The 25,667-nt window shown below is 36.6% G+C and overlaps 1 protein-coding gene across 1 annotated transcript; it reads left to right on the forward strand.

Annotated features, from left to right (window-relative positions):
• The first annotated feature begins 17,345 nt into the window (after positions 1–17,345).
• On the forward strand, positions 17,346–24,962 carry LOC149249226 (uncharacterized). The gene is made up of 3 exons (XM_089452388.1): positions 17,346–17,451; positions 23,528–23,657; positions 23,789–24,962. The coding sequence occupies exons 1-3, from the start codon at positions 17,346–17,348 to the stop codon at positions 24,960–24,962; spliced, it is 1,410 nt and encodes a 469-aa protein (XP_089308514.1).
• The last annotated feature ends 705 nt before the right edge of the window (positions 24,963–25,667 follow it).

The raw sequence follows: 25,667 nt of genomic DNA on the forward strand, positions 1-25,667 counted from the left end.
GCCTATAAATTAGAAGGAAATACATTTATGTCATATATTTCAAGGATGTTGAAGCCATCCTAGCTTGTTGGCTAATACTTAACCCAAAATAATTTTGAGTTAGCTTGTAGTGACTAAGTTGTTTCAACTATGTTTTTGTACTTAAAAGAATGTTCTTAACATTAATTCTTAAATTTAGTTGAGTTTCTTATGTCTTCATCTCCCTTCCTTACTAATAAAGGTTAAGATTTTTTTGTTAACCTCTACACAAGACCTTTAAAGAATTCATTCCTTACCTTTGAAACTAGAGGACAAAGTGGATAAATAGTAAAGTCGATGAAAGAATATGTCCCTTCTATAGTTCTTACTATTATTTTGGTAGTAAATATTTAGGATTTTGTTACAATGATTAATGTTTGATCCATTATACTCCTTGCATCAATGAGAATATAGTAGTATTTTTTAACTTGCAACATCCTTTTATTTTATTTTTATATCCATCTGTTTGTATGGACTTTGTTGCTCCCTTCCATGTTTTCATCTTTGAACTATCTCTTCATCGATGAACTTTATCAAACTTTATAGTGTTATTACATATATTGTATTGGATTTTTACTTACATGATCCATTTCTAATGTGCACCATATATCTATTAGTCCATTGGATTAATTTCTCTAATCTCGGTCAAATGATTGATGTGCCAATAAATTTTTATATCTGAATTTTTTTTACTGAAAACCCATAAACAAAAAATATATTTGAAAATGATACACAATTAATATATCTATGTTTCTAACAAATTATACACAACAGAAACAAGAAATCCAAGCTCTTGAACTTTTACACAACTTTAGAAAACTCCAGTGGGGAAAAATCGGCAAAGAGGGATTTTATTAAGCTTCGCAGAATAGATCAAGTTAATATTACGACAGCAGTTCCAGAAAATTCACAGCCAAGAACAACACCAAAAAAACAACCCTATCCTCTGCATAGTACAACCCGACAAATGGTCCCTCTCTCTTCAGAGGACTCCTCCCAGGACACGACATTTCCTCTAATAAAGAAATTTTCCCTAAAGAAATATAAGGGATTCTCGATAAATATTTCTTGCTTCAAATAAAATACACCACATGGGACATATGGTACAACTAAATCAATTGTTACAATCATTACTTGGGTTGAGTAAATACGATGTGTTAGTGGAGTCTATAATATCACTAAATATTCCATATAATTCCCAACAATAAATATGGTGAATAATTCGGGTTTTATTCTTTGGATTTGTAATGGTGGTTGAGTTTTGATTTTATGCATTGGACTTGTATAACCATGGATTTTCTTGCCGTATTTTAGAGTTGATAAATCAACAAAGGTAGTCATCTTCCCACTTTATTTTAGATCCAATAATCTTGAATTAAAATGGTCTATTTGAAATATTAGTTAAAAACAAGAAGAAATATTAATACTTGATATGAGAAATCACATAGAATTGAATTATACCTTCTAGCATGACAATTGATATGTGTCATAGACACTTATTAGCAAAAATAGATGACTAATTAATTTTCGACTAAACATATCATATTGATTTCATTCCAAAATGTTCATTTATATTCATTCTCAATATTATATGTTATAAATGACATCAGAAATATTTTTATTGGAAGAGAATTTTAATTGATTTAGATACTAAGTTCTTTGATGAATTCCTTTAAATGGTTTGGAGATGGGATACAAAATCTTTATTTCATGTTTAACCTTCCTATCCATGTTTTATGTCTTCATTAGAATAGTGACTATAAGACTTATTCTTGAGAATTAATCGAACATGTGTTTTTGTAATGATATAAGAGAAAAAATAATTGGGGTTAAATTGTATTGCATGCAGGAGGAAGCATTGGAGAAATGCGAGGACATTGTTTGGAGATTTTTGTTGCGGTTAGATATAATTGCTTTATATTAAGGAATTGTTTATAATCTAATTTAGAGTTCTTAAGCCACCATAAAAGCATGGATGTTGAGTAAACATGTAGTTAAATTTAATTCACATGAATTTCTACCTCAATTACATTGGAAACATGTAATATTATTCTAATAAAGTTGCTATTTTTTTATCAATTAATTTATGTTTTAACAAATAAAACAATGAATTTTGAAACTACCCACATTATCATTGCACATGCATGAATTAAACACTACAAAACTTCTCTAAAAAAATTTCAACTCGCAAGTCATACAAACCTCCAAAACATGAATCTTAGAGAAAGAATGTGCACATAAAATTAAATATGTCATATCACATACTATATAAACTTTTATATTGTTTAAATTATTTGACATGAGGCCATAATATTATGAAATAGGACGATTCTCCTTATTCATCCTCTTGACTCTATGGTTGTAGAGCTATGCCGCTCCCTATGGCCTGCCACGTGACAAAAGGATACTTGTTGACATTTCCAAGACCATGGCCACAACAAAGATACATATGCTTTTTATTATGTTAAAATATTTAAATATAGAATTTCATTCCTATGTAAATCAACTGCAATAACCATATTCAATTACAATACATGATAAGGAAAAACAATTAGTCAAATTGAATCCAAAACACAGTCTTTTTGTCAAAGGAAAATAATGAAAATATCTATCAATAATAATAATAAATTTTGGTTTCTAAATGTAATGGTGAATATATATAATATTTATATTAATTTTTTTTTTGTAAGTGTAGGTGGTGCCTTCCTTTTCTATTTATAATATCCAATAAAACCAAATACATCGTTTTGGTGGCCTCAACCTGCCTTGAAGGGAAACCAAGTCTGTTGGCCACCTGAGTTTGCTATAAGCAGTCCAAAAACAAAATTTCACCAGTCTTTCCATCCATGCTATATGCACTAAACAATTGAAAGTACTTAATAAACTAAGAACTATCATATAAACAACTGAAAAAAGAGTTGTCCACTAAAGGCAGAAGAAACATTGAACGATTATTCCTTCTAATCATCAATAATCAGATCAGCATTGCCAGGGGTTGCCATGGGTTTCGTGGGAGCTTGAGTCATCTGAGCCAACCTCTGTTGGATCTCATCCAACTTGTTATCCTGCATAATCATAATCACCTGTGAATTCTTCTTTTCCTTTTTGAGGTTTGGCATCCCTTGGGCAATTTCGGCAATTTCCTTGGCCACCTGCTCTAGCGCCTTCACAAGAAGTCATTTTAAAACCCAATAGACATGAAGAGCTTGCCGGTAGAGCATCATCCATCCATGAGTGTTGCAGGATCTTGAATTATGTCTGCCCACTCCTCTATCTCAGGGTCTGACTGCTCTTCCATCACACTTGCCTCCATTTCTTGTATTAGCTGGTGGATGTCTTCATCCGTGCCTTCTCTATAGGCTCTTGCAGCTTCCTAGACAACAGTCAGCATGGATCTTCTCCCCCTCTGTTGGCTAGCAGGCGTTGCGGTTGACGGGTCAACTCTATTCTGCTGGCTTGGATGTCCTCTGCCTCCACAGCCCCTTCCTCGGCCCAGGTGTGCCATCTTTCCTTTTATTGTTGTCTGTTTACAATTTTCATCAACAGAAGTTAGATTTCGAGGACTTACAAACTTTCCCTCCTCCTTAACTTTCTTGACTCTTATCCCACCTCCCCTGCTCTCGTCACCTTCATTTGTCTGAGGTTTCTAGTGATTATCATCTCTCGGATGTAGGAAGGTAAGTAGACCTTCTGTCATACTAACCAACGCCTGAGCCAGGTGAAGAGTTTTCATGTTTTGCCTCTCTACCTCTCTTGTACCATTCGTCATTGGGTTAGTGGTCTGGTCCTTAGTATTTCTCCCCAGACTATCTTCTAGACCACACATCCTCCACCCTTCTTGTGCCACTCCCTGCTTGAACTCCATTTCTTCTACACAGTGCATGGCAGAGTAAAAGGCAACCCTGCACATGCTCTCTTCTTCCCTGGAGGCAGCCAACATCCCTCTTTCTTCCATCATACCATTCAGAATAGAGAGAAAATCAGAAGAAGGTCCAGAGATGACATACCCGAAATTGCAATTTCCTGTCGAGGCTCCCACCGGTTGCACTGCTCCCTGCTCCTCTTCCTCTCGACGTGGCTTACCTATCCTTCTCCACTTCGCCACCTTCAAATAATATAGCCCGCCTATCCCACTTCCTATCCCACTTCCACCACTAGTTCTGCGTTTCTCTCTCATCCCACTCTTTCCACTCCGTTTTCTCAAAATTCGCACTGACATGCAGTACTCTACCATGGCATGTTGGGCAGTGCTACGGGTAGGAGGTGATCTCTCTGTCCTGTCGCACTCATGATTTTTCCTGCTGCCCTCACCTGTTCTCCTCCTCACCCCGATCAGGGGCCATCTGTATCTGTTGTCTTTAGATCGTGTCTTCATTATGGTCTTGAATTAATATCATTTTAAGCAGTTCTAATTCTGGCTTCTCTGAGTGAGTCATCCAGATACTATCCAATTTTCCTCCTTGTTCCTAACTTCCCCAATTTGCGAGAAAATCCGCTGCTCTGTTGCCTTCTCTTCTTACATGCTTAATGATCATGTACTCGAATCTCTTTAAGATAATTTCTAGATCTTGGATCAGGCTAGCCATCCTCCAACTTTGGGTAACTTTGTCCCATGAAGTCCCATTAATAAGTTTTTTAATTATGTGTGTGACCATTTGGGAATCTCCTTCCACTTCCAGATTGTTGTAGCCATTTCTGATTGCTATCTTCAGTCCTTGATGTACTGCCATCAATTTGCTTCATTGTTGCTCATGATGCCGCCATTATCTGAGTAAATCCATCTTGCTCTAGCTTGGTCGTCTCCGAAGAGGCCGCCAATCCCTGCCGGGCCCGGGTTACCTTTACATGCTCCATCAAAATTTAACTTTATAAATCCTGCCGAGGGGCAAGAGAAGTGAATGGGGTTGTTGCATCCTATACTGGGTTGTTTCCACATTTGCAGAGCAACCATTCCTTGTTGCAGATTCAGCTTTCTTAGAATTTGGTCTTCTTCTGGAGTCGTTTTCCAATCCTCTATGCTCCAAGTTTCTACTAAGATGGTCTCTCGAATATGACTAAGCGTTTTTCCCCAGACTTGCTCTTTAGACATCTCTTTATTTTGAAAGATTCTCCTATTTCGTTCTTTCCAAATCATCCACATATTCATGCCTACTGCTAGACTCCAAGCTTGTCTAACCACAGGGCACATGAATTGGCCTCATCCCCATTGTTTAATTATTTCCCTGATATTCTGTTGATCTCGGTTTTTCCTTCCAAAGAGTCTCCTTACTTCTTCCCATTGTTGTTGTGCTCCACTACATGAATTCAAGAGATGTTCTTCTATTTCCTGATCTTGTTTGCAAAGACAACATCTGGGAGGACCCTGAATCCCGCACTTTTGAAGTTGGTCCTAGGTTAGGATGCGGCCTTTACGTACCAGCCACAGGAAGTGGGTCACTTTCAGCCACCAGTTGCTCCTCCAAATTTGTTTCCATATAACTGCCATATCATCTTGTTCTTGCTGAGTGGAGAGATGGTATGCTTCTTTAATTGTGAAGTTTCCCTTCATTGTATAACCCCATCTCAATATGTCTGGTCCTATTCTTATAGGTATTTTCCTTGTCTGCATTTCTTTTATATATATTTCTCTTTGCTCCCTATCAATATGTCCATTCCATTCTTCCGGGTTTTTCCAGGTTCTCCACGATTCTTCTTGGCACCCTTCATTCCAGAAATCCCTTACATAATTCATCCCTTCCTCTTTTGCCTTTTGACATATGTCACTTAAAGCTTGAAACCCATTCAATCTTTCTCTTTGCTGCCAGGCTTCTTCCCAGAACTTGGCTGAACTTCCATTCCTGATTTCCCAGAAAGCATGTTTAGTTATTATCTCCCTGTTTTGACTAGCCAGATTCCATATTGTAGAACCTTTCGAGGTTTCCCTTATTCTTAAGATTTCCTCTGGACTTGTTGGCATATTGTATTTTTTTGTCCATATTCTTTTCCATAGGTCATCTCCTCCCTTCATCCATCTCCACCAAAGCTTAGCCCCCATTACTTGGTTCAAGGAGTAAGGATCTCTGAGGCCTAATCCTCCATCAATTTTACTTTTCACCAAGCCCTTCCAGGATACCAGTGCCCATTTTCTTTGTTGCTTTGGTCCGCCCCAAATGAATTTTTTAAAAATCTCCACCATTTTGGCACACACACCTTTAGGGGCAGCCATTGCCGAGAGTTGATAGATTGGAATCGATTGTAGGACTGCCTTGACCAATACTACTCGGCCTGCTATATTCAGTGTTCTGAAGGACCAGTTGGCTAGTTTGCTTGCAATTTTCTCAATGGTTTGTTGCCAATTCGTCATTCTTAGCAGATTCAAAGCTAACGGAGTGCCTAGATATTTTGTGGGTAGCTTTCCTGAGTGAAAACCCAGTATTCTTGTTAAAAAATTTCTGATGTTTCCTGCTGTATTAAAGAAACAGGTACAAGAATTTTCCTTATTAATTTTCATATCAGAAGCTTCCATAAAGAGGTCTAAGATCTCTTTTATTATTTTGGCTTCTCTGAGAGACACAACACCAAATAGAATGATATCGTCAACAAATTGCTGGTGAGTGATTGGTATGTTACTGTTAGAAAATTATATATTATGGAGTAATGGAACACATAAAATATTGCAGAAATATAAACACAGAAAATGCATAAAACAAGAGAGACACAGATATACGTGGTTCACCCAGTTTGGGCTACATCCACGGAGAAACAACCAGTCCTTCCTTTTATATTATCCAGCAAACTAAAGAGATACAACCTACAGCAGATCCGTTGTAACACCCTCTTTTCTCTCAATCTCCTTTCTCTTCCTCACTCAGAATATAGATATACATAGACGCAATACAATTCCCTCATATATAGTGAGGGGTTTCCTTCTAGGGAGAAAAACCCTAAATTAAACATAACTTCTAATGTCAGATCATCTGCCTAATGAACAGCCCAGATTGATTAGAAATTACTAGACTTCTATAAGGCAATTTTACATCTATTTTGAGCTTCGGGGGTGTTGCCCCCGGACCCCCCAGCCGGGGGGGATTAGCCCCCACAGACCCCCGCGGGGAGACAAGTCCCCCCCACACCCCCTCGCATGGAGGGGTGTACAATCTTCCTGGAGTATACATCTGGCTGAAACCTTTGAATAAAAAAGATAATCAGGCTCCACACCCAACAATCTCCCACTTGGAGACTGATTATAACAACTCCACCGTTGCTTCATTTGCTAAACAATAACTCCACTTTGGACCTGGCTGTTTCTCATCTTCTTCATCATACTTGAAGACCAATTGAAACTGAGCAGATTCTCAGTTTCTCCCTGGTTATAACTTTTGTTCACATATCTGTAGGATTCCGGCTAGTGTGTATCTTTTCCAGCTTCAACTGTCCATCTTCCAATGCTAACCGTATGAAATGGTCCTTGAGCTGTATATGTTTAGTCTTGGAATGAAATGTAGAGTTCTTTACAAGATGTATGGCACTCTGGCTGTCACTGTATAACCTACCCAACTCCTGCTTCTTGCCCAATTCATCCAGAAACCTTTGTAACCAAATCTTTTCTTTACTAGCCTCTGTAGTAGCAACATACTCTGCTTCTGTTGTTGAAAGTGCAACAACACTTTGGATTTTTGAAACCCAACTAGCAGCTGTTCCACCTACAGTAAACACATACCCTATTGTGCTCCTCCTGTTATCTCTATCACCTGCCATATCTGCATCAACATATCCCTGTAGAGCGATGTTTGAACCACCAAAGCATAATGATTGATTTGTGGTACCTCCCAAATACCTGAGAATCCACTTCACTGCCATCCAATGTTCTTTTTCTAGATTGTTCATGTACCTGCTTACAACTCCCACTGCGTGTGCAATATCAGGCCTTGTGTAGACCATTGCATACATTAAGCTTCCAACTGCTGATGCATATGGAACTTTAGACATATGAGCCATTTCTTCCTGAGTCTTAGGACACACCTCCTTACTTAATTTGAAATGGCTAGCCAAAGGTATACTAATTGGTTTTGCATTCTGCATATTAAACCTTTTCAACACCTTTTCTATGTACTCACTTTGAGGAAATGTTAATTTGTGATTCTTCTTGTCTCTAGTTATTCTCATACCAAGGATTTGTTTTGCAGCACCCAAATCCTTCATTGCAAATGAGTTTGCCAATTTCCTTTTGAGCACATTTATTTCTTGCATGTTACAACCCGCAACAAGCATGTCATCTACATACAATAACAATATAATATAGCTGCCATCATTTTGCCTTTTGAGATAAACACAATGATCAGAGTGACATCTAGTATAACCTTGTTCAAACATAAACTTGTCAAATTTTAGATACCACTGCCTTGGAGCCTGTTTTAAGCCATACAAGCTCTTCTTCAACCTACACACTAGTTTCTCCTTCCCTTTTACCTCATATCCTTGTGGCTGCTGCATATATATCTCTTCCTCCAAATCCCCATGGAGAAAGGTTGTCTTTACATCTAACTACTCAAGATGTAAATCTTTAGCGGCTACTAGACTTAAAATAGTTCTGATTGAAGTCATTTTAACAATAGGAGAAAATATTTCATCAAAATCAATACCTTTCTTCTGTGCAAACCCCTTCACCCCAAGTCTAGCTTTGTACCTCTGTTTTCCTCCCTCTTCTTCCTTCAGCCTATAAACCCATTTATTCTATAATGTTGTTTTACCTGCAAGCAACCTGACTAAGTCCCAAGTCTAGTTATGTGCTAAGGAGTCCATCTCTTCTTTCATGGCTTGCTCCCACTTCTTCCTGGTTTCTACCTACACTGCTTCTTCATAACATTTTGATTCACTAGAATCCGTCAACAATACATAATATAATGAAGGAGAGTATCGTTCAGGGGGTCTACTTATCCTGGTAGATCTTCTAACACCACTTTCAGGTGTTTGAAGTGCTTGTTGCTGTTATGGTTGTTGTTCTAGCTGTTGATCATTATGATTTGCAGGCACCATCACCTTTCTTATGATATCGTCAAGTATTGTGTATTCTTTGTTTTCTTTTTCTTGTTTCTTTTCTTGCAACTGATTCTTATACAAAACCTTTTCCTTGAATATTACATCTCTGCTCCTAATGATTTTGTGATTTTCATAATCATATAAGCAATAACCAAAATCATTAACACCATATCCAATAAAGGTACATTTATTTGATTTTGCCTCAAGCTTTGTTCTATTTTCTTTGTTAATGTGGACAAAAGCTTCACAACCAAAAGTCTTTAAAAATGAGTAGTTTACCTTTTTACCTGTCCATGCCTCCTTTAGAATACCACCATCCAAGGAACTTGAAGGCCCTCTATTTGTTAGATAAACAACAGTAGTTACAACATTTGCCCAAAATTGTAAAGGCAATCCTACATGCAATCTCATGCACCTTGCATACTCCATGATTGTCCTGTTCATCCTTTCTGACACACCATTTTCTTGTGGTGTTCCTGGAACTGTCTTCTCTCTGCGAATTCCATTCTCTGAACAATACCTATCAAACTCTTTGCTGCAATATTCACCTCCATTATCTGATCTGAAACACTTCAACCTTTTCCCTGTCTCATTTTCAACCAAAGATTTCTATTTCTTGAAAGTATCAAATACATCAGATTTATTTCGAATACAATAAATCCAGGTTTTTCTGGTTGCATCATCAATAAAAGTAACATAATAACGAGAGCCACCAAGAGATGATACCTGAGCAGGTCCCCATACATATGTATGCACAAGCTCTAATTTTTCACTCTTCTTTTCTTTCCCAACTCTAAGGAATCTGACTCTCTTCTATTTTCCATAAACACAATTCTCACATAATTTTAAATCAACATGCTTCAAACCTGGTAACAAATTTCTTGAGTGAAGAATCTGCATCCCCTTCTCACTCATGTGCCTAAGCCTATGATGCCACAATGCCATATCTTCTCCTGTAGAGGTTAAAGCATTAACAAAATTAGAAATACCATTGCATAAATACAATGTACCAACCTTTTCTCCTTTCACTATTACTAGGGATCCTTTAGTGACCTTCCAGGTTTTATCTGTGAAAGTAGTTACACAACCTTCACCTCCCAACTGCCCTTTTGAAATCAGATTTTTCTTCAGATCTGGAACATGCCTTACCTTCTTCAATAGCCACTGATTTCCATTTTGCTATTTTATGAAAACTGTACCCATTCCAATGATTTTACAGGGTTTATCATCACCCAATCGAACTTGTCCAAAATCTCCTTGAACATAATCATGAAAATGTTTCTTATCAGGTGTGGCATGGAATGAGGCCCTTGAATCTATCACCCAGGCATCAATAATATTTTCTAATGAAAGAACCAAAGCATCTTACAACACATCACCTGTTACATTCGCTTCATGATTAGTTTCTTATTGCGCATCTCCTTCTTTTCCCTTCCGAGACTTGCAGTATTTCTTCAGGTGTCCTTTCTTCCTACATTTCCAACACACTATCCCCAATTTGGACTTGGATCTGCCTTTTCTTGACTTACTGCGATATCCTGGGCTCTTTCCTCTTTCCATTTTTCTTCCCCTAGTCTCTGCAGTCAAAGCATTACCTGATGTCTCACCGGAGCTTTTCCGTCGCATTTCCTCGCTAAGGATTGCACCAACAACATCATCAAACTTTAAAGTACTAGATCTAGAGATAGAGTTACTAATGGCCATAACTAAACCATTCCAACTTTCTGGCAATGAGCACAGAAATAACAGAGCCCTAACTTCATCATCAAAATTTACCCCTACAGAACTTAACTGACTTGTAACTGTATTAAAATCATTTAAATGATCTGTAACAAATCCACCTTCTGACATCTTCATATTAAATAAACGCTTCATAAGAAATACCTTATTTGAGGCCGAGGGCTTTTCATACAGTTTGGCCAATGCCGACATTAAACCCTGTGTTGTCGTTTCCTTTGAAATATTAAATGCTACCGACGCCCCTAGGCACAATCGTATTGTTCCAAGTGCCTTTCTCTCCAGAATATCCCATTCTGTGTCTGTCATACTCGTCAGCTTCTTTGTCTTTCTACTCAATGGTGGGTACATATCTCTCTGATACAGATAATCTTCCATCTGCATCTTCCACAGCTGGTAGTTTTGGCTGTTGAATTTTTCGACCCTAAACCTACCATCTTCCGCCATTGCTCCCACTTGAACCAGGAACCCTTCTCTCCTGCAAGTTTATCAGCCAAATAGACGTTCAGCTCTAATAACAGTTGTTAGAAAATTATATATTATGGAGCAATGGAACACATAAAATATTGCAAAAATATAAACACAAAAAACGTATAAAATAAGAGAGACACAGATATATGTGGTTCACCCAGTTTGGGCTACGTCCACGGAGAAACAACCAGTCCTTCCTTTTATATTATCCAGCAAATTGAAGAGATACAACCTACAACAGATCCGTTGTAAAACCCTCTTTGCTCTCAATCTCCTCTCTCTTCCTCATTCAGAATATATATATACATAGATGCAATACAATTCTAAGGCAAGAAACCCTAAATTAAACATAACTTCTACCATCAAATCATCTGCCTAATGAATGGCCCAGATTGAATAGAAATTACTAGACTTTACAAGGCAATTTTACATCTATTTTTAGCTTTGGGGGTGCTGCCCCCGAACCCCCTCCAGGGCAACACTGGCCCCCGGACCCCCCAGCCAGGGGGATTAGCCCCCCCAGACCCTCGCGGGGGAGACAAGTCCCCCCCGCACCCCCCCCCCCCCGACATGGAGGGGTGTACAGTCTTCTTAGGGTATACATCCGGCTGAAACCTTTGAATACAGAAGATAATCAGGCTCCACACCCAACAGTTACTACCCCATATCTGAATTCCTCTAATCTTTCTTTCCCTCAATTCTTTTTTGATATATCTTCCTAAACCTTCTGCTGCAATTATGAACAGGAAGGGAGACAATGGATCTCCTTGATGGAGTCCTCTGGAGGCCTTAAAAGTTTGAGAAGGAACTCCATTCACAAGGATGGAGAAATTGGACGAAGAGATCATGGCGGAGACCCATTCGATCCATCGATTACAAAAACCAAAGGCCCTTAAAACCAATTTCAAATAATCCCAATTCAAGTGGTCATAAGCCTTGGAGAGGTCTAGTTTAATCATCATACCTGCTTCCTTTTTTGTTTTCAGAGAATGCACTACTTCTTGAGATACAACAAGACCATCCAGGATTTGGCAACCTTCCACAAAACCTGTTTGTTCAAGGGAGATAATACTAGAGAGAATAGGCTTAAGTCGTTTAGCCATTAGCGTAGCTAGAATTTTATATATAACATTGCACAGAGAAATGGGTCTAAAGACTTGGGGCTCTTCAGACTTAGCATCTTTAGGAATAAGAGATAAGAGAGTTGAGTTCAAGCCTGTACTTACCTTCTGATTTCTTCTTGATTCTTCTACCACATCCAGGATATCTTGGCCCAAAAATTTCCATCCTGCTTGGTACAATTCCACTATAAACCCGTCTGGTCCAGGGACTTTATTCTTCTTCATCCCTTTCACAATCTCTTCTACCTCTTCCAGAGTAGCTACCCTCATGAGAGCTAGATTTTGATCCCTTGTAATCATCCTTTGAATCTCATTGCATATTCTCTCAGTGGCTTCTCATCGATCTACATTAGATTCCATAAGGAGTTCTTTGAAGTGATTTACCAGAATTTGTTCCATTTCCTCATGCTCAGTTACTCGTAGTCCTTCTTCATCTTTTATGGAGAAGATTTTGTTTCTCTATTTTCGCTGGATCATTGCTTGATGGAAGAACTTTATATCCCTCTCCCCTTCTCGAAGCCAATTCACTCTAGATTTTTGTCTTCATAGAATCTCTTCTTGTTTCCTTCATTCTTCCATTTGTCCTATTAGGATCCCTTCTTCTCTGGCTAGATCATCACTTCTGCCTGCAATTATAATTCCTTGTTGGATTTTCTTCATCTTCTGATCTAGAAGCTACTGGTCCTTAAAGATGTTTCCAAATTCCTCTTTGTTCCATTTTTTGATGTTTTCTTATAGTTCCTTTAATTTTAGCTGGAAGGCCTGCATCTTGTTTCTTCCCCTTTGCTGACTTTGTTTCCACCATTCTTCTACTTTCATCATAAAATTTTGATCCCCAAGCCAGAAGGCTTTGAACCTGAAGGGCTTTTTCTTGGGGCTGACTTTGATGTCAAGTTCTATTTTGATCATCCAGTGGTCCAATCCCATTCCCGGTAGAATCATTGCTTCAATGAAAATGTCCCGATTTATAATATGTTCTGACCGTAGAAATCTATCTGCTCTGGAGGCGATTTGGTGTCTACCTCCCAATCTGTTGTTCCATGTGTAGATCCCGTTTGTTGTCTGAATGTCTACCAACCTTTGTTCTGCTATCATATCTCCAAAGGCTTCCATATATGCATATGTCATTCTAAGGCCTCCCCTTTTCTCCTTTGGGGATGTGATCATATTGAAATATCCTCCTACAATCCATGGAGAGGCTGGAAACATGGAACATATAATTTCCAGGTTCTGAAGGAAATTCCTGCGTTCACCTGGTATATGAGGACCATATACATTGGATAAAAGAACCCATTCCCGGGATCATATATTCCTGAATCTTCCTGAAAGAATTCGAGGTATATTGATCCAGTCTTCAAATTGAACCTACTCTGGGTTCCAGAGGATTGCCACACCTCCAGCGCTACCTATAGCATCTTGACCAATTATCTCATAATGTGGCTCGAAGTTGCTGATAACATCTTTTATTTTTTGTTCTCTAATTTTTGTTTCTTGAACTAGCATGATATTGGGTTTATATTTTTGAGTCTCTCTTTCAGATATCTTTGTTTCCCCTTACTATTCAGCCCTCTAATATTCCAGGTTGTGATGATCATTTCAACAATTTAAGGGGTTGCTGGAATACCTCCGACAATGGCACCACTCTTCCTGAGTTTACCAACATCTGTCCAACCATTTGGATGGTCTCGCTCATAGGTCTTCTTCCTCTTTTCCTTCCTCCTTTCCGTATAGTACCTACTTCTGTGCTTTGTCTTCCTTGCGTCCCTAGCTGTTCTGGTTGATTTGTTATTATTGTCCCTCATTTCTCCTTGTATCTTTGGAACATGTCTTTGTATAGTTGTTTCTGGTCTTTGGGTATGAATCTTTCATCCAAATGCCACCATTCTTGCAGAAGTCTCTTCATAACATGTTCTTCTTCTCCTTCTTTGTCTTGTTGTGGGTCTATCTCCATTTGGTTCTGTTCTTGAGGTTGATCTGTCTTCTCCCCCTCCTTTTCTATCTCCATATTGTTTGGCACCTTATTTTTTCCTTTGTTTTCTTTTATATGCTCCACTATTTCATCTTCACCATCCTCACCTTCTGCTTCCATTTCTTCTTCTTGTAATACTTCAAACTGGTTCTGACTTTTCTAAGTGCCTTCTGGAGAGGGTGGGTTCTGTTTAGTTTTTTCTCTTTGGGGTTTTCTTCACCTCAGTACTTCTATAAACCCTTCATTGTCTCCTCCACTTTTCCTTCCCTCCTGTTCAGTATTCTCCTTTCTTCCCCCCAAATCTGTTGGTGTTTCATTGGCAATCATCGGACAAGATTTATATAGATGGCCTTATTCATGGCATCGTCTACATCTGAATGGAATATGTTCATAATCTACTGGTTGCTGCCATACCTCATCATGGTATTCCACTTCAATATAATCCGGAAGCGATTATGTGATATTCATGTAGACATAGATCCTAGCGTATGATGTATATCTACCTCTTTTGGTAGTTTCTGCCACCTTGACAAAGGTCCTGATTGAATTCCCAAGCCCCTCTAGAATCTCTGGATCTCATAGCTCTATTGGAAGCCCAAACAGTCTAACCCATATTGGTGCTACTAGCATTTTCTCTTTGTCTAGATTATAGCATTCTTCCCATTGCCTCATAAAAAGGCCTACATTATTGAAGAAGTATGGTCCCTCCTCAAATATCCTTTCCTTATCTTCCAGGTTTGCAAATATTACCGTGAAGAATCCTTTTGCGCCTAGTTTTAGGTCAATATGTCCCTTGGGCTTCCATCTCTGTTGTATCTATTTAGTCAGATCTTTCTCGGATGGCCATGTGCCTACAAACTTACAAATGAGAGCATGGTCTTTCATATATCCTCTGTACTCCTCAAGTTTATTGTTAGGAATAACAAACCTGGGTTTTTTTCTTGCTCTCGGTAGACATTTGTTCCCCGTCCTTGCTTGCCATATTTGCCCCATGACTGGCGTATCCTTGCCACATCTCCCTGAGCCACCACTCAATCCATTCCGACTTGTTTCTCCTGCTGCTACATTCTTATAGGAGGGGATCTCTCCACACCCCCCCTCCGCTCGGTTCTGTCATCTCTTTTGTCAATCCTGTCTATTTTCGGGGTTTCTTCCTTCAATCGACCTAGCGTGGCTTGGTCTAAACTTCTACAGGTGGATTCGGATTCCCCTGCACCCTGACCAGGTGCAGGTCTGCCAGAGGCCGCCCGTTCCAAAACCCTAACCCTAATCGTTCGTCTTTGTCTTCGGCTTCAGTGCTTTCCATCCCTAACTTATAATCTTTATATTAATTATTATTATAGTATGTTTTAGTTTTTCTATATTTTGATTCTTATTGAGGGGAAAGGCTCATTCTATAGCCAAATGTGAAGACTATGTGTAAGTATATACATCCGTGTTAAAATAAAAATAAAATATTATCTAAATAGAAAAACAATGTTTGTTATAATAAACTATATTAATAATAAAAATACCAATTTAATGTTTGTAAGATGGCTCAATGAACATGTTATGTAATCTCTATAACACTCAAAAATACAATTTAAATAATAAAAAATTACACATTGTCTTTTGCACTCTAAAATAAATTTGCACATGAAGAAATTTAATCTTTCTAGACTTATTTTAGATCCGTGGTTAAGATGGGTCTATACTGTTTAGCTAAATTTTGCAATAATTTTTTGGTAAAGTCAATTTTCTCTATTTAAATCACATTTTGCATATATAAACAAATTCAAAACCCAAAAAAAACCTATAATACTAAAATTACATTTTGAGTTAATCTTATAACTCAAAACTGTAATTTCAACAATTCTTTATCAAATATATATATATACTAAAAATACAAAAATATATATTTTATGACTCAAGCTTTTGATTTCTTTAATATATACCAAAAATAATATAATAGTAAAAGATGTACGCTAAATTTTTAATATATATTTTAAAAATTTAGCATACACCTTTTACTATTATATTAGTTTTATAAATATAAATGATAATAGCCCATGCATCATCCTCCTGCATCATCCTCTCGTCAACTACGACAATGACTAATTTGTGGTAGTTGATGTCCTAATACCTCCGAACTTTATAACTCTAGAAAAGCTTTGTGATGAGAATATCAATCATTTTACATTTTTTTTTACTTTATGCCAAGAAACAGTCATCACAAATCTCAGTGACCTACATGATTCGGTCAAACCAGAGATAGAACACTAAGAAGCTTAAATAATTGGCTTTGAACTTTTGACGTGTGCGTCATATTTTCTATTGTTTTCGTTCCGTTGAAATGTCTGCGTTAGATCACCTGCCGTTGCACGCTTGTACGGCTTAGTTGAAAACATTGCGTGACTAAAATATGGTTACCTTTTTCTAATCTGCAAAGCATTTTCAACTACTAGGTACAGATGTCTCCGAAAAAGCTATCGTTTTGTTAACATGGTAAGTAATAGCTGGAGGAAAAAATAAAAGCTTGTACTCATTTGATTTATCTTCACAACTGCGACATATCATGGTGATATCACTGAATGAACGTAATATTTCAGGACACTATCATAATATTATTTCCTTGGAGAATAAAGAATATCATGGGTTTGGGGATCCTGTTATCCCAAGGAAGGAGTACTATGTCTTCTAGAATAAAATCCCTATTATTCTAACACGCTCCATTAAAATTCATCAAAGTCAAGGGGGAGTCAAATCAAAGGGGTGGTGGGTTACGAATGTGCGGATGATAGAAAATTGGAGGATGATGGGTTACATCTTTCGTCAGCTTTTGTCGATCTAGCTTCTTAATTTGCGTTTAAATATCTGTGACGAGACGGTTCCGAAGGCGAGGTGAACCCTTGGCAACTCACAGTGGTTAGAGAGCGGACCATTAAAATCAGGAGGGAAGAGCAATTTGGTGGGCGGAGCACAAAATGAGGTGCACAAAAAGAAGACAAGGAGAGAGCTCCTCCACGCCAGAAATGAGAAAAGGTATATGGTCACCTGAGGAAGACGTGAAACTCAAGAACTATATGATGAAGAACAGCCTTCTCGGCTGCTCCTGGAGCTATGTGGCCAAGCAAGCTGGTAATACCTTGTGTACCCACTCGCACGTTAATTTCAATTTTGCTCAACTCTGCTTTAGTTTATGTGAGTCAGCGTAACATACTTAGGCGCACTTGAACAGCTGTGTCTTTAAACATGTATAAACCGTGCAATGCAATAATGTTAGCATCGAGGAAGATAGGTAGGTGCTTTTACAATAGGATCAATATAATGCATTAATATTATCATAGCATCAATATATTGATTGAGATTGCAGAATTTAAGGATCATGGAGTGACGATCTTCTCTTTTCTGTTTTAATTTTATTTTTTTTGGTTGAAGGAATTCTCAGGAGAACTAGAGATTGTATCATTTGATCTTCTAAAATAACAAAGATACATTTTCCTTTTCCAACAAAAATATTATAATGAGAATATTAAAGTGTAATTAAGTATAGAGTTTTAAGCCTGTAATGTAGAAGGGCAAATTGAGAGCAATGAAATTATTTAGTTAATAATACTAACAATTTATGTTTAACCTCTCAGGTTAATTATTAATGGTAGGTTTTGATTGCTAACATTTATAAAGGTGTATATATTTTATTACTTTGAGTTTGAATCTGGGATCCTTTAAAATATATATATAGATATAAAATTAATTTCTGTTACTCACTAAAAAAATGTTACATAGATAACTAATTTTTTACAACTTTGGTTTGTCTATGGAGAAAAAAAAGTTTTTTGCTCACAATTTAACAAAAACATAACACTAGTTAAATTAGTTCTTGCTAAGTCTACTAAAACCTATACTCCTCATAACATATATATTAACATGTAAAGGATAAATATTAAATTATGACTTGCAAAGAATTGAATTTTATAGCATATAATTTCTTGGATGGGAAATTAAAAGAGAAATATTGTAGGCCATGAGAGTTATTCAAGAAGAGTTCCTCGAAAAGATGAGCATTTTCCACAATTCAAAATAGTTTGATCCAAGCCAACATGAGAACCATATCCTTATGTCCGAGGTCTATATCTATGTGCTCGATTTGGAGCTCATCTAGTTGCAGCAATGTTTCTCTTTTAGCATCGTTGCGCTCTAAAAGAACCTTGCTAATAAGTGCCTTAATGTTCTAGTATAGTTCAATGGTACTTAGGTACTAGTATTGGCATCTTCGAGTGTGACCCGGATTAGGGACCCATTTAGCCACTAATGACAATGCCTTTGCATTAGTAAGTTAATCCTTATTTATAAGAACCTCTACTGAAACATGATCAATTTCTTGTTGAATGTTCTCAAGAGTCTATATCTGATAGAAGCAAGTCGGATTATGGGCATGAGGGAAAGCTCTTACGCTCCCTTCCTCACCGATAGAGGAGAGGAAGAGCGACTTTAGTGAGGAAAAAGCTAACCTTCAAAGGCTTAAAATTCACACTAGACAAAATACCAGTAAACATATCAACAAGGTGGTGAACTATTCAGAATGGGATAGAGTTGGAAGTGAGACTTCCCCATACCAAACCGAGGTATGTTCCAAAAATGGGGATGTTTCCATTAACACATAAAGCCAACAACAATAATAAACATAAAATTGAGTGCAAACATAATCAAGTCCTTGAAATACCTTAGTGCCAACACATCCCTAAGTGTGGCCAATGCGATAGATAGGGTGTAGGTACATGGTAGCCCTACCAATCCAACCAATATAGGGGCACTCCACGCCTGGAGAAACTTACCTCCCCTCAAGAGTACTTAGACATAACCCAACAACTAGCTTGCTTATAATCTCCAAAATTTCATTTATCTTATCCATTAAAAGTTGAATAATAGCCTAAATTGGGGAGGCTATGTCATGAGGACTTGGTCCTACCCCTCTTAACAAAAGAGAAACAACAATTCAAGAGCAGAAATCAGGTTTGGATGGGGGAAGTTGGCACAACTCAACAAGGATGAGAATGGTATTCCTTCGCCAACCCGAGTTACACCTCACCATCCTATCATTGAGAGAGTTCTCTTGAATGCTACCCCGGGTCATAATGATTCTCAAATTGTTGTGGATCAGCAAGGTAATGAGTTTGGGTCATGCGGCGGGTGAAACAACCACACCTCCCCTTCCAAGTTAGTGGCATGATGGCAGTGGAGCTGTCCCTTCTCATGTTTGAAGAATGTTTTTCACATCTATCTATCTATCTATCTATATTCATTTAATTTTTCATATCACTTTTTAATTAAAATAATTTTATTTAAAAAACAAAACAAACAATTTTGATAATACTTTTGTAAAAATTTAGCCCCGATGGTTAGCTCAATTGCTAAAGCACCTTGCCATGGGAGGTCCTGGGTTCAATTCTCCTTAATGCCTTTGAGGTTAGGCTAAGATTAGTTTAGCTGGGGGTGTGGTCCCTTCGGATAGACCTACCATGGTATTCCACGAGATTTTTTTGTTTGTTTGTAAAATTTCAATAATTACAATACAATAACATAAATAGTTAATATAGTTTTATTTTGAATTAATTTAACTTAAATTTATTGTGTGAAACATTATAAAGCATAAAATTCAATACAATAACATAAATATTTAATATAGTTTTATTTTGAATTAATTAATTTGAATTTATTGTGTGAAACATTATAGAGCATAAAATTCAAACATTAAAATACTTAAATTGTAAACCCCACACACACACATGTTAATTTTCTTTTATTTTAATATAACATTGTAAGAGTGAAATACATATATTTTATTTATGTACCTATGTCAGAGTAATTTTAGGGTAAATGATTAGATTGATTTTACAATACAATATAGTATCTTCAATATAGCATGAGCCTAGATATATTTTAATTTTGGATTTACCAAACATTGAGAGGGATCAAATCTCTCAAGGTACAAACTTTTTTTTGAATGCACAATTTGAAAAAAAAATTACCCCTAAAAGATTTGATCCCTCTAAGCACTTGATAAATCTAGAATTAAAATAAATCTATGATGGTTTAATATTTCTATATTAAAAATACATTATTTAATTATAAATTTATATTTATATGTTTTTATTTTTCTATTAAAGTGTAATAATATAAATATGTTTAATATAATATAAATTTATTTAATGATTAAAAATATAATTGCCAAACAATTATTCAAATAGTAGATATCACAAATTGTAAATTGGGAAAAATTTAAAAATTATGATTTTAAAAAGGCATTACACACTCCTTTGTTATGATTCTCTTTTTCTTGTAGTTTGTTGGTAATATGATTTTTGTTGGATTTTGCAAATCTAATCCATCATTTAACGAAATGGTACGATTCTATTTCTTGTATTTGGTTGGTAATATGATATTTGTTGGGTTTTTCAAATCTGATTCATCATTTAACGAAATGGTGGTCTCAGTTATTTCAGGTTTTTAGGTTTTTTATCTTGCACTTACACATCAGATATTGTCCATCTTTACCAAATCTTTTTATTTGGAAAAAATGAAAATTCATTAGAATTCTTTTTAGAAAAATGAAAATTCATTGGGACTTTATGCCTTTAAATATACTACATTAGAGAAGAATACCATGGGGCAAAGCATAGGTTGTAAAAGCCCTTGCCCTAAAATAATGAGTCAAAATGTTTACATAACATTACATCTCTTCCATACTGAGATGAGAGTGCTTCTCAACACAAAAATTAATACATTACATAACAAATTGAAGAGCACATTTAAATATAGTTCAATAATTAAGTATTAATAATAATAATAATAAAATTAAATATATTTGAAAAAAAAATTAAGTTATATATATATATATATATATATATATAATTAAAATATTTTTTAAAAATAATATATTAATTTATTTATTTTATTATATCTATATCTATATCTATATCTATATATATATAACTTTATTTCTATATATAACTTTATTTCTTATAATATTGTTTATAACATTTCATATGAAAATACCTTGATGGGGTGGATGAACGGAATTATGAGGGGAGCGGAGGCAAACTTCACCTCCTCTTCGAGTTGAACCATGGTACAAGTGGCATGTGCTATATATGCATTCATAAAATGGATGTTTCACGATGGAATGTGTTCATTTTATATGTGTGAGGGTAAGTGAATTGATGTTTTTAGTGAGTTTCAGCATGAGTGGTTGGTAAGGTGGTAGAGAGAATGAAGTGTTTGTGTAGGCCACTAACTTGTGCAAATTTCTTCGACCATGGCTCTAAATCATACAGGTGGTCATCTGTAAATGAGGATTTCCTTGGTTCATTGTTGGAGGCTATCAATGTCAGATCTAAGACCCTGGAGAGGAATTTAGCTAGAGGCTAAGTTGTAGATGGGTAAGCGAGACATGTGAGAGGAGCTTGCATACCTCGTTTAAGGTAGTGGAGACAAAAACATGGTATTCAGATTCAAGCACCTTGGTAAGTCTACAAAACTAGTATCTTGATTTATATAGTGTGATCTTGCATTGTATATAGGGGAGGTGTTTAATAACTGTGTTGGTCTCTGGGCTTTACAATTCCCTACTAACGATATCCTAGGCTTACAAGCATGTGAGAGGGTTCGTACAAAACTAAGCTGGCAAACAGTGTCTTCTCCTCTAGTCAATGAAAATTGGGGTCGGTGAGGTGTCCTTAAAGCACCAAGAATCCCAACTTTGTTTTGGGAGTCAAGCTATTGGGGATGGTGGCAAAATTGTTAAAGGAGAGTTACCATGGTCTTCCACTGATAGTAATGCAGTAAGGTTTGGAGACGGTCCTTGCTGGAGGTGGCCACCCACGAAAGAGGTATGGATGTTGCAACCCTGGAATTCTATAGTTGGGTGCTAGGGGTTGGTGGATTAATTGGTTTTTGGTGCGTCAAAGGTGGCTTGGCGCTGGGAATAATGGACTAGAGGGGTGATGAAAATGTTTAGATAGAGGGGTAAAGCGAGGACAGTGATAGGACCTCAATAACAGGGGGTACAAAAAAGAGGATAAGTCATGGTAGTGGAGGGAGAAGGTGTCATGGATGCAAATATTGGTGAGGTGGTGGCCCATAACCTTGATCATTTGTCTAGTCGTGTCTTACTTCCCACCTCTTTTAACACCTTGGAAGCTCAATTGCAGCAAGTCACAACGCTTCTAGAATAACTAAGCCAAAATATAGACGATGATTGCAATGAAATGATAAATTTCATGAACGACTTGCAGCGCAATCAATGGAACATGCAGGATTGCCTAGTGTCACTTTGCTAAGGCCAAAGGCAACTAGCTGAATGTATGGAACAACTATAGGATTGTCTAACACATGTTGAAATTCATGTTCTTGGGGAACTTGGGCTTCTAGATCCTGGATCATCCTCTCATTCATTGATGTTTGTGGGTTGTGTTTTATCTTAAGAATCTTTTGAGCATATTAGTCAGTTCTTGGCATTTTGTAAACATCTCTAGTGTTGTTCTTTTAGCCAACCAATATGATCGAATTGAAACCTAAAAGCACTAAATTTTAGACAAACATGTTGTACTCTTTTGATTGATCCACTAAAAAAACCATTTCTTATTAAAATTAATATTAACATTTATGATTTAAAGTAAAATTAATAAATTATAATTTAATTTATAATCATCATTAATATCATCATTTTCTATTAAAAAACTAACTTTTAACTTATTGAACATCGAAACATTAACTTATAAACATAATAAACATTGCGCTAGCATTTATTAGAAATTCATTTTAAACTAAATTAAATTAATTAATTCTTTTATTAAATGTTATTAATAAAAAAAATATATATTACAAATAAATATTTTCAAACCCGTGAGTTACTTATCTTTAAATTTGTAGATTTTCAAAGATATAATTCCATTATTATTATTATAATAAATAAAGATAAAAATCCATATTCAAGTCATTTAAAACTCAATCTATTCTCTTCTCTGAAGAAGTTCAAATCCACACTTTAACATTCTGAACATCCAAAATCTATTAGAGAGTGCACGCTCATAATTTTACTTAGGTCAATTTATATTCAAATAAATAAAAGGTTATTGGGAAAAGTAATAGACATCGTTCCCACCAATCAGTATTGGGTGAGTATTTTATGATATTGGCTCGAATGCTTATACAGGTCTGCAAAGATGCGGAAAGAGCTGCAGGTTGAGATGGATTAACTATTTACGACCTGGCCTTAAGCACGCTGCAATTTCACCCATAGAAGAACAATTGATCATACACTTACAGTCCATTCTTGGTAACAGGTTTGTTTGCTTTCCTTTTTCCACACCCTTTATTTCGTCCATTTCCTACTTCTTTGTTATACTTATTTCACATCAGTCTCTACTGATCTTCGGTCCCTTAACTTTCTGAATGAATGGTATTGACGAGGCAGGTGGTCTCAAATTGCTGCCCATTTGCCTGGACGTACGGACAATGAGATCAAGAATTATTGGAACTCTTACATCAAGAGGAAGCTCAAATTGAAGCACTCCACGGTACCCTTTTCATCCTCCACTGAATCCAACGGCAAAATTTGTACAGAATTTATTACACCCTCACAATCAGGCGATACCTGCATTACCGATTCAGTGTCAGCCAATGCTCGTGATGCTTATACGTTGCTTCACTCTGCCAAGCCGTTGGACATCATGTCTCAAGGGTACCTGCAGTCATTCTATAACAACTTTAATGGATTGGTAACCGCAGAAAATCGGCACTCTTCTGTTCACAACTTATTGGATTTAGAGAAAGAAGAGAAACTGGAGCAAAATAACTTGTTTCCTATTAACGCAAACCCTAATGACAACGAGATAATTCCTTCTTCTCAGCTCTGGCTTGCTTCTACTAACACCAATCATAGTTTCTCCAAGGTTTTTACATGTGCAGGTCTCAAAGCCGATGATCAAACTTATAATACCGCAAAATTATCAAGATGTGATCAGTTAATGGACTCGTCGACTACATTGCCGCCTCTTGAAGTGCCCACTTCTGCCATTAACCCTTTTGGTTGTACCATCAGCAGCCCTGCTCTTTTTGATATGGGGGTCTCATTGAAAGGTAACATGCTAATGTTGAAGGAAAATGAGAATAAGATGATAATCGATTATTCGTCTTCCACAGCATCCTCTGGAATAGAACCATGGAGCTCTAGTCATGCCCATTCAAATGCCAACGGATTTACTGATGTTTATCCGGGAGCTTATACAGCTCATATGGTAGAAAATTGCGCGAGCCAGCTGCTTGTCAAGACTCAACACCAGTCATGCCTACCAATTAATTCCCATTCCCAAGTTAGTGCACCACCAATTATATCGCCAGAGGCTGACCACTCCTTGAAAGTCCAACCTGAGCATCAGTTTGATTGCACCAATGATGTGAATTTGAGATATGATTGCTCAACATTCCTAAATGAAGAAGCCAGAAGACGAGAATTTAAAACATTCGACTTGAAGTATGAAGGTGAGGCCGGCCATGTTAATATTTGGACACAAGAGGAGCACTTTTATAATCTCCAGACTGATACTGCCTCTTCTTCTCTTCTGGATCATGAAATCTGTTTTACCTAATTGACTTTGAAAGATAGGAATCTAATTTTCCTATGCACAACAGATCTAATCTATGTCAACCGTTTAACGGTCGTTTTCACCACATCAAAGAAGGCTCATGAAATGTAGTTGTCTTTTTCAAAGGTGCAAAACCTATGAAATGATTTCTCTGGGCACTTCGATTCTTTCCCATGTTTTCTCATCTTCCTAGTGGTAATTTTGATATACGAATTTTCACTCGATGCTATTATATATTTCAATTTTCATTGATGGCACATTTTATAACATGGGAGATGTGTATCTTAATCGTACCATACCTGCGTACATTTCCAAATCAAGGTAATTTCTCTATAAAGTAAGGTTGAATGGATATCAGATGTAAATATTGATAAATGGAACATAGTTTTATTAAAATATATATTTTAATTTTTAAGTTATTAAATTGTTAAAAAAATCCTGAGGTAATTGATTAGATTTGAATATAACATATGCCCCGTTCTACGATTTTTTCCATCCCCAACCTATTTTAAATAGGCGAGTCATCTCGATTAAACATATCAATTTACATTATTCGGCAAATTATTAGGCTCAGAGGCCTGCTATAGGTCAGTGTAATGGTTATGTATGATTCTTTATTCAACGTACATTTGAGACATGTATTTTTATAATTAATATAAAATGTGCTTGTTATATTAAAAAAGAGTATTGATCATAATAATATAAAAT

This window comes from Pinus tabuliformis, chromosome 7 (genome assembly GCF_031772625.1).
Source record: "Pinus tabuliformis cultivar Carrire ecotype Pingquan chromosome 7, CPIR1, whole genome shotgun sequence".
Classification (NCBI taxonomy): Eukaryota; Viridiplantae; Streptophyta; class Pinopsida; order Pinales; family Pinaceae; genus Pinus; species Pinus tabuliformis.

What these genes read in the sequence shown, in the direction of transcription:
- LOC149249226 (XM_089452388.1), top strand. Translation starts at nt 17,346, where the DNA reads ATGAGAAAAGGTATATGGTCACCTGAGGAAGACGTGAAACTCAAGAAC. An exon ending in CTATGTGGCCAAGCAAGCTG is followed by an intron (nt 17,452 to 23,527) that starts GTAATACCTTGT and finishes ATGCTTATACAG; the next exon opens with GTCTGCAAAGATGCGGAAAG. An exon ending in CAGTCCATTCTTGGTAACAG is followed by an intron (nt 23,658 to 23,788) that starts GTTTGTTTGCTT and finishes TTGACGAGGCAG; the next exon opens with GTGGTCTCAAATTGCTGCCC.